We start from the raw sequence: 10,033 nt of genomic DNA, 5'->3' as shown, positions 1-10,033 counted from the left end.
ATTGCCTCGTCTTTAATAAACTAAAATCGTTTTTCACAGTTTCTGCATCAACATGTAGTCAAGAGCTGTTTAGCGAAGGAGCGGAAGCTTCGCTGCGGAAAATGACGTCACTTCAAAAAACTTTATTGTACAAACCAGAAACGCCACTCGCTCGTTTTTTGCCTTTTATTCTTAAAACTCAAAATAAAACTCATTGAAATTTTAAATCGAACTAGAAAGCAGAGTATTTTTCATTGGTTTCCCACGCCAATACATTTTATATTTTTGAAAAAGCCCAAAACTACTATTATAAAATAAATCCTTTTTCCGTTTAGCAATGCAGTTTTGAAAACAAAGCCATTTTTAATAACATTTTTTAAAAAAGAAAAAAAAAAACACGAGGTCAAATTAACGCTGCAGGAGCATGTTTAAAAACCTGTTTAGCCACTTCAACTTAGTGAGCAAGATCATTTTACCTTTATTGTTATTTTGGCATTCATTATTCGAAACGGTATTTTCAAAATTTTAATGAGCTCAGCCAGTTAAAAAAAAAAAAAAAGAAAAGAAAAAAGAAAAAAAACTGTGGGATTATTTCTGCTGCAGTTTAACAGGACATCATCCCAGTACCATATGATAATCTGGAGACAAAAAACAAACAATAAAATTGCATTTTTAATTTATTTAAAAGATGATTAAAAGAATCACTTGTTTTTACATTTTACATTACACAGTCAAATGTCAAAGGAAGGAGCAAAACGAAAAAACAAGAAAAACAAACTCTAATAACTTAAGACTGTTGCAGATTCAAGTTCCTTCTTCCGGAGAACTCAAGATGCAAAACATCAACAACATCCACAAGTGCATCTGCATTCCATGAAAGAGAGTGGTGTAGTGAGAGACAAAGACCTTGGCACTTCATAGAGCGAAATTACACCCAGTCTCATGGAGGTCCACTAAACATGCCCCTCAAAAAAGACAATCCACTTCAATGTGAAGCAGTCATTTGCTGTCCAGGAAGGCTCTCTTGGCCCTCCCTTCAGAGTTTCCAGCTCAAACGTGAGGGAAGTGTTTGAATTGTCAAGTTCAGTCCCAGTTAAGAGGTTTGAGTTTGAAGTAGCAAAAGCAACTGGTCCATTTCTCTTGCACCATTATCAGTTCGAAACACAGCCTTGATTGACGGTAGTGGTCACATCCCGAGAATGCTACATTGACAACTGTCAGGGCAGCTGCAACAGATAAGCCTCGATGCCCTGCAACACAAAGCAGAGATAGCACATGAGAAGTTGTCAGAGCTAGTAAATGCACATAAACTGGATCACTCAACACTTCAAACTAAATTGATGCTAATTTGACATTTCAGCTGCTACAAACATGTAAAAATTAGTGAATGCATTTCCTTTTAAAAGATTTAATAAAACAAATCTTTTGTGTTTTTTTTTTCTCATCCCATCACAAAACAGGATGTGAAGACTGAAAAAAGATCAACCACAAAAGCTTATGGTGGATCTGTGTCTTTTCTTTTTAGTATGGGAGTGGTTGCTGAATCCACCCAAGATCAACAGAGGGTGAAAGAACAGCAGGAGCACCTGTGGAGCCTGATAACAGTTCTGCAACAGAAATATCAGTGTGACAAAACACTCATTTCTAAAAAAGGTTAATGCAGCTCTATTATATTTTTATCATTTACTTTTAACAAGAAATCAAATGGTTTGCTTTAGTATAAATGATCCACACTACAACAGTAGCGGTCTTCACTGTGACCTATATCAAGGTGAAAAAGAAAAAAAAAAAATCCCTTATGAGGGATGGAACAGTCGTAATGTTTCTCACCTTTGCCAGCTCTCCCGTAGTTCCTGGAACCAAACATAATCGGGTTCCTTCCTTCCACAAGTCCTTTAGCCGCTGCTTCATGACTTCCATGTTCCTACAATAAACACACAAACATTACTGATGGTGATTACTGACAATGATAAATAACCTTAATTAGCTATAGTATTATTCATTCATCACATCACTGTAATTATTTTTATTTCTCACATTCTGTATATTTGCATTATACGTATATTGGTATTATATTCATGTCCTGTGCATATTGTCTATCTGGTTTCTGTTTAGAGGTTAACTGCATTTGGTGCCTTGAACTGCAACTTGTAAAATGACAATAAAGTTTAATCTAATCTAATCTAATCTGATTTAATTACTGATCCAATACATGGAAAGTGCAAAAGAGATACAGTCTTGGCACAGTCTTGGTGGAAATGTTTAAGGATAACATCATCTTTTTGTTTTTAAACTGCCTATGATCCAACATAAGGGCGTACCTGCCTGGATGACAAATGTTTCAGAAATGAAAGCAAGCAACAGGATGTTTCCTGTGACAACACGGCCAACTAGCATGCCTGAGGTCAGCAGATTATACTCATAAGAACAACACAAAAGTGAATAACTAAAAACATTTACTGGATTTCAAATATGCATCTTAAAAATGAAATATCTTTGGTTTTATCCCCATGCATTCTTTTTTTCTTTAAATTGATCCAACTTTCCAAGATTTATTTTGAATTACTCACCAGACAGTTAAACTAGAAAAATAATAAGATTTTAAACATCTACATTTAAAGTCTGGAGGTTGCATTAGGTTTATTAAAGCATACAGGGCTCACCTGTCTTCTGCACAACTGTCCTGCAGTCTTTTTTCAGTTCTAGAAAGTTCTGGCCACCATTTCTTGATGACGGATTGAACCCAGTGTAAACCCACAGTTATGTGTCTGTCAGAAAAAGAACAGTTAGTTGAATTCAAAATGTTATTACATATGAGATTTACAAGTCAAAAGAATTTCTCGACTCCTTCAAGAGGCTTTAGCTGCTCTCTCCTCTGTTCATTATCTATTTATCAGACAAGCTTAAACTTCCCAGAGGAGCACACAATCATCTTTAGGTTTATAAACGACAAATCTAACTGCTTTAAACTCAGCACACCTTCATATAATGATCAAGAAGAAAAAAAAGATAGATATTGTTAGAATGAATTGCCACTTACTCTTCATATTTACTGGTAAGGATTGTTTTGACTTGGGGCATGAGGTCAACACAGCAGCCAAGTGACAAACATGGTGCTTCTGTTTGAAGGCTGATGAGAGTGGAGATAAAACAAGTTCAAATGAGGTGATCATCAGCAATCAGGCATGAAGAAGAAAAATAAGAAAAATGGCCAACATGTCCACTGCAGAACAACAGAAAAATCTAACAAGCTGTCAGAGCTGCAGTGATGTTTGGTTTTAAGTAGTTTGATTTATATCCCAGTAAATGATCGACCCTATTTATTCTATTTTTCAACTTAAAAGTAGGAAAAAAGTGGATATTTTATATTCCAATAAGCTATGTAACTTAAACGTTTCTGGTTAATCTGGTTTGCAGGTTAAGATTGTTTTGATGGCCTAAATTTATATTAACATCAGAAAACATCTTTTCAAAACGTGGTGTTACCAGCTGACAGTAAGATAGCAGTGTAGCCAATCTTTACCATAGCCCTGTTAATAACTAAATCACATCCAAAAAACAAACCGGTATAAACCGATTTGCAGTTCACCTGAACAATTTTGAAACATTACAGTTTTCACTTTGCCAGCATGCTTCAACAGCTCCATATAGGTATCATGGTGCGACTATGCATGCTTGTATACTGCGATTTCAGAATTGTTACTAAAACATGACTATTTCCTGCTTTAAAAATAGTACAATCTTTGTATATTAACAGCTGACTGGACGAATGTGCAGCACGGTCACTGGAGGTAAAGCTGAAACACTCAAAAGCTAAAATGTAAATAAACAAACAAAAAATAACATTACTTACTTGTTTGTTAAGACAGGTAAGCAGTCAAGCAGCACACCTGTGTCTTGAATTCTGGGAAACCACAAACATGTGAGGTGAAGATGACAAATTGTGTGTAATCACAGAATAAACACAACCATCAACCAACAGTAGCCACAAGTGTTTTACCTTATTAGGTAGGCCACTAATTCACTTGCACTTTTTCGCCATAGTGTTAGGGCTACTTTAAGTCGAAGACTTCTTCCAAAAAGAACCTGGGTCATAGCTTCATGGTCCTTTGAGAGCTATGTATAGACAAACAATGAAAAAATTGGAACTCAGTGTTTTCAGTGTTGCAGTTTTCAATCAACAAGCCTTCATATTTCATACGAAATAAAAACAATGAGGTGCTCGAGCTCTGTTTCTCACCTCAGTAAAATCACTGTACTTGGAGCTGGCCCCCGCCATCTTGGAGGCCTCTGCAGAGTTCACCGGAAATCCACAGCCCCGGACATCATCGGAGCAGGTCAGCTCATTTTCCTTGTTGGCCATGCCGGGGTCACATAAACGGCCTACATCTGATGATCTGCGGTGCAGCTTTACGCCCACCTCCGCCAATGCACAACTCTTTCTTTTGCAAGATGTCGCCTGCTTCACTTTTCCTGGACTGTGTACTCTGTAATGCACCTGAAATCTGCCAAATGGAGAAGTTGAGATTGGCCAGATGCAAAGCGGTCACAGGTTAAAAAAAAAACATAAATATAAATTAAAGCCACCATGATAATGGTTAATGGTAAATGAAAGGTGCTTTAATGGTTCAGTGACTGGTTGTACATCCACACTAATATGTTTTTTGTGTTGACATTTGTTAATTTTAAGACCCCTAAACATCCAGACTTTGTTTCTGCCCCTCCAGTCAACATCATTTCCCAGACACCTATGTTTGCTTCTTTGTGGGCTCTTATCAGTCATAATTATAAAGCCAAAATATCACAGCCACTCTCACATACGTTCTATGATTTCGTGCTTTTCATGTGTATCTTTTCCATGGCGTCATACAGTGACGGCTCCCAGTAGCCCTCTAATATGTTGCTGTATTTGCTTTGCGACAGCTCCCTATTATCATTGATCCAAGCAAACAAAAAAAAAAAAAAAAAATCTCTGGTCTTACTATTTGCTTTTGCTTTTCCTTCTTCAATATATTTTCAAAAAACAACTAACCTACTGCTTCGTAATTACACCAGCACACAGACCCAGTGTGGATGAGTGGTTAAAGTAATCTGTTTACAGAGGGTTTAGTACAAAAGGAGATTTTACTTTCATATTAAAACAGCTTAAAAACAAAAACATATTAGTGCGGATGCAAGGATGATCTGTGGGACACAGGCAATGAGTGATCATAATTTGATGAACCCCCTCAGATGTGGATCAGAGACTCACCTGTCTTTATCTAATTCTTCCTTATTAATAATATCCACCTAAAACAAAAGGATAGGGGATGAGGCCACTACTGCTACAATGCCACTGAACTGTACTTTACAGTCACCAGGATTTAAAAGACACATGGGCAGCTGTTTACACAATTAGTCATGGTATTTCCCATTATATCCTTATACCTGCTTCATATTCTTCTCAGCAGAACTAGGCACGCTGGGTCGCAGAAAGCCATTGGAGTTTTTGTGGTTGACCTTCAGGACTTCCCGTTGCCAAACATGCTTACCAGCTGCCATAATAAGGAACACTGCTGGAGAAACAAATTGGAAAATAATTGAGAGGTATAAGTCGAGGCTAAGGAGCCAAAAGCCAGGACTATGTTGTGGCACGACTATGAATAGGCCAGCTAAATGTCAAGAGCATACGTTCCCAGATGAAGCAGTTTGACTCAAATTAGTTCAGTGAAACAAGATAAACTAAACCAAAATGCTCAATTTTAGTTGCAAAGGCGTTAGCTCCCGTTAGCTCATATGGCTGAAAGTCGCAAAAACATTGTATGCTGTAAAAGTTAAGGCTGTAAGTTTCCTTCTTTGCAAGTGTGAAAATAAACGATGACAAAAGAGGTGTAAAGTTGCATTTCGTGACGCCTCCCATTAAAATAATGTCCACAATCTCACTGTGATGTCTAGGGTTAGCTTTAACTGTTAGCATTAAGCTCAACTCACAAGACAACACGGGAGACGTAAAGAGCAACAAGCTGGGCCGCTAGTGCGAGCTAGCTAGCTGGTTAGCCTTGTGAACGTATGTCTTCGTTAAAGGTAAAGTTGTCACTTTTATCATGTACGCCCCCGAGTTGAATACCAACCGATTCATTTTGTGAGGTGTTACGATCGCTCCTCAGATGTGTAGAATCCAAAACGTGAAAAACTGGTTAAACACTAAAGCAACTCCCTCTGTGCACGATCGCAAGCGTTTCAGTTTTACCATTCAAATGAATACACCGCCGGTGCGTGAGGATTGTGGGATTGATTTTGGCAAAAAAAAAAAAAAAAGCTGCAGTTTTAGCGACGACTGCTGGACATTACAACACAACTTTGTGCTGTGGCGCCACCTGGTGTCAAATAGCGTGTAATGCAAGAAGGCAGTCTTGCAGAAGCTGAAAACACAACTGTGTAGTAGCACTTCTTTTTAAATTATTCTCCATCCTTAATAAGGATAAATTTAGAAAAAAAATCATTGTAAAATAAAAAAAGAGCTTATAATTAGTATACTGTTGTTGGGTTTATGTTACATTTTAACCATCACAATGGAAAGGGAAAAAAACCCCAGATAAATGTGGCATTTTTCCATCTTTATTCAAACCTAAAATCTAAAAATACTTAACTTGACATCCCCAGACCTGTGTAGAAAGGCTGGAACCACTCATGTCATTAAGAAAAATATATTTTCTTGAAAAACTGGAAAAGTTTCACACTTTGCAAAACTTATTTAATTAGATTTTACCTGTATTTACCTGTGTAGCATGTACATTTATTAAAGCGTCCAGGCTCCCACAAACAAATGTGAATAAACAAAAGCACTGCTTTAATCTAGTAAAAGTAAATGCATACATACTGTAAAGACTATAATAGTCTCTAAGACTGTAATTTTCCTTAAATGTATGCCAAAAGTGTAACTTCCAACATGGCAGCCAGAATGATAGCTCCAAAGCCCAGTTGAAATAACTCAGTGGGTACCTCCTCATTGTATGGACCACGTGTGCGCTGTATTTAGTGAAAGGTGGATTATAACCATTCTACTATATGTTTAAGTCATGGTTCTACCTGCAAACCAAAGCCTAACTGTATTTATACAGTACACATTTTCTTTATGAACTGTGAAAATGATTGAGTGCAACTATGTACTCAATCATTTTCCACTTTATTGATTAAAAACAGATGATTTTTCTGAGGTGTGTTGATGGCGATGCTTAGAAGTGTATTTCTAGAACATCCTGACCTTGCTTTCTGTCATTTATGAGAAATGCAGTTGAACCTGTTATCCATTTTTACATAGTTGCAAATTGTTGCAAATTGTTGCAACTATGCAACAATTTGTTTTTCTGCAGGTGTCTACAGTATACATTGTGATTAGCAAGGCAAAGTAAAAAAAGAAAAGTGGCTATAAAAACAGGAAGAAGAGAGGAGAGAAGGATAAGTATACCACTTTGGATTATATCACTGTTGTTACTGACTGACTTTGCTGATGTATTTCTGATTGCTGAGCAGTTTGTCTTTGTGTTTTGTTAAAGGATTGGAACACTATCACCACCTATATGTTGAAAATATGCATTCATACTGTAGTGCATTTGTTATATATCTAAAAGCTGGTCCACTGGAAATTGTGATTGAATTCTATAACTGAAAGTGCTTGTTTGTTATGATGACCTCGTCCAGTCAGTCTGTTTGGACCTGTGGTTAATGGGCTTCTCTCATTTGTTCCATGTGTTGGGATTTAGAGATTCTTTTATTGCTGCCATATAATCTGCCTTATGATAAATGCATTAATAACATGTTCTACAGTATTATTTTATCAGTAATATTGTTTACAGGGTTCATATTGCATTGAATATGTTTGTCATCACATTCATTTTATTCACAGGTTGAGTTTATTTTATACACAATGCATAACTGTGCTTGTTTAGAGTTGATGTTCTATCCAAGAGGGTTTTAAGCTTCACTGGTGAGAGTGTCCAGGTGATACATGTTGAAGGAAGATGAGAACATAGCAGGTTAATTGCATGCATGCTTACAATACACATAAATCTAGTAGCAGGCCTGAGCGAAGGCCCAAGTGTCTTCTGCTTCTTATTTGAGACCTGCGCCAATTCAGTCTACTTAGTGATTGAGGACGAGGGTCCATTATTAGCCCTTAGAGGCCCTGAAGCTTGAAGTTATTACCTTAAAAGGAAGGTGTTATCAAAGAGAGAAGTTATATGTCTGTTTATAGTTATTAGAGATGTACAAGATGTACCCTTGTCTGTAAACAATGACTGGACATAATGTATTTTTGACCTGTATTGACGTGTATGTGGGGTGTGATCCTCTATGCTATAAAACCAGAACTCAGTGTATATTTTGTCAGAGCAAATAAGCCATATGCTGACGGTTGTTCTCCGTTGTCAATAAACTCATCGTTTGATTGCACTTTTCTGGGCCTCCGTCGTTTGTTGTCTGGTCTGCAGTTGATCGATCTCGCTTCATTTGGTGGAGGATGCAGGGCAACTAAAGATCAGCAGTAAGAGGTACAGGTGTTTGTTGTCGGCGGAGGTCGAGGCCAGATCAGGTGATCGAACGGCAGACGTCACGGTGATCGCTTGACTATTGGGCCCCACAAAAGGTAAGGCACAAACCTCTTAAACTGAAATTGTGCTGTAGTGGATTATAATTCTAGAATATGTAGTCAAGTGGTCATCCGTTGATCTCTGTTTTGAGTTTTGTTTGAAACGAAAACCTTTGTTGCAACGAAAGTGAAACTTAAGAGTAGTATTGTGTTCACGGTCGCTCGGAAAAAGCAGTACTGAGCTAAAAGTAACTAGAGACGTTGTTTTTAAGGAAATAAGAGAGATTAAAAGAGATTAAAAGTGTCTAAAGTCAAGGAGTTGGAGAACTCCCTCCCTGGGAAAGACGTTTCCTAGGATTATACTAGGGGGAGGGCCCCGCTGAGAGTTGTGGCCTCAGATATAGCCCTGGTGATCGCAGAGGATCATTGTTAGGGAGACACTTAAATAAGAGAAAAAGGATAAATACCGGACACGAAGGTCCGAGGAGTTGATATATGAGCTAAGAGAAACTCAGGCCAGCCGTAAGCTTGAGGTTTTGCAGTAAAGCCAGCCGAGCAGTAAAGTGAAACTAAGGTCTGTTGTGTTGAAGTAACTCTGAGAATAAATACTGTGAGCTATGAGAGACGATTAAAAAGTATTACCTATGCATTTGTGGACCCGCCGTGGTCAGCGAAGATTTGTGGACCCGCTGTGGTCAGTGAAAATTTGTGGACCCGCCGTGGGCCAAGAAAAGCTGTGTTTTTGTTGATATTCCTGGAGAATTTGCAGACCTGTTGACGTCTCTTAAAGACGAGCAGCGGTGTGTATAGGGACCCACTCATACAGCTGGAAACCGTGACGTAAGAAACTGTCTGAAATGATTTAAGTGCCAGCCGGCTGCAGGCTGTGTGTGAGAGGGGCTGTAAAAGTCTCTTTTTCCGTTCTTTTTGCTGGGGAAAAGTGCGCAGTCAAAATTTGGGTGCGGTCACTTCCCCTTTTAATTTTAACAAAGAATAGATACATTGATTAAATGAGGGGTAGATAAAGGGCATGCTCATTGTGCCGGTGTTTCATTAGAGGTGCTTGGAAATAGACAGTGAGAGGCCCACGGGGATCCCATTAAGGCTGCTGAAGCATTTTCCTGTTTTGTGAGCGTGCCTTTGGTGATTTTGAAATACTGTATCACTGGACAGGGTGATTCTAATATAAGAGTTATTTTAATCCAACCAGAAACAGAGTAAGAATAAAGCTGTGAGCCTCCTCCTGAGTGGAGAGAATTTGCAGAATTTTTGAGTATCTCTTGTTAAAGAAAAGGGAAAAGAGATTCTGTGTACGGCAGACCGTGAAGTTTCTAGATTAAATCAGAGAGAACTAATGTGGCCGAAGGTTGGATCTGATATGAGGCGAACAGAAGACCGGTCTAAAAAAGATTAAGAGGTACGCACAAACCTGTTCAATAAGCAAATTTGTGCAAATTGACTGAATTCTAAATTATCTGTTCGCTGAGT

General features: G+C 38.1%; 1 protein-coding gene across 5 annotated transcripts; it reads right to left on the bottom strand.

Moving 5' to 3' along the window:
* Window positions 1-151: 151 nt before the first annotated feature.
* katnbl1 (katanin p80 subunit B-like 1) lies at window positions 152-9,778 on the bottom strand. Of its 5 annotated transcripts, none has more exons than XM_039598695.1 (10): window positions 9,188-9,778; window positions 5,407-5,534; window positions 5,231-5,268; window positions 4,220-4,484; window positions 3,980-4,095; window positions 3,833-3,883; window positions 3,020-3,109; window positions 2,643-2,747; window positions 1,810-1,903; window positions 152-1,229 (listed from the first exon to the last, which is right to left on the bottom strand). In XM_039598695.1, the coding sequence occupies exons 2-10, from the start codon at window positions 5,518-5,520 to the stop codon at window positions 1,197-1,199; spliced, it is 906 nt and encodes a 301-aa protein (XP_039454629.1). In that variant the 5' UTR covers window positions 5,521-5,534; window positions 9,188-9,778; the 3' UTR covers window positions 152-1,196. The 5 variants fall into 5 exon arrangements, with proteins under 5 accessions (XP_039454629.1, XP_039454630.1, XP_031601980.1 ...); XM_039598696.1 differs by having other exon boundaries at window positions 5,407-5,531; XM_031746120.2 differs by lacking the exon at window positions 9,188-9,778 and adding an exon at window positions 6,090-6,245.
* Window positions 9,779-10,033: the final 255 nt, after the last annotated feature.

The sequence above is a fragment of the Oreochromis aureus genome, linkage group 15 (assembly GCF_013358895.1).
Source record: "Oreochromis aureus strain Israel breed Guangdong linkage group 15, ZZ_aureus, whole genome shotgun sequence".
NCBI classification, from domain to species: Eukaryota; Metazoa; Chordata; class Actinopteri; order Cichliformes; family Cichlidae; genus Oreochromis; species Oreochromis aureus.
The sequence above is the reverse complement of the archived record's forward strand: the minus strand, read 5'-3'. Positions and strand labels throughout refer to the sequence as shown.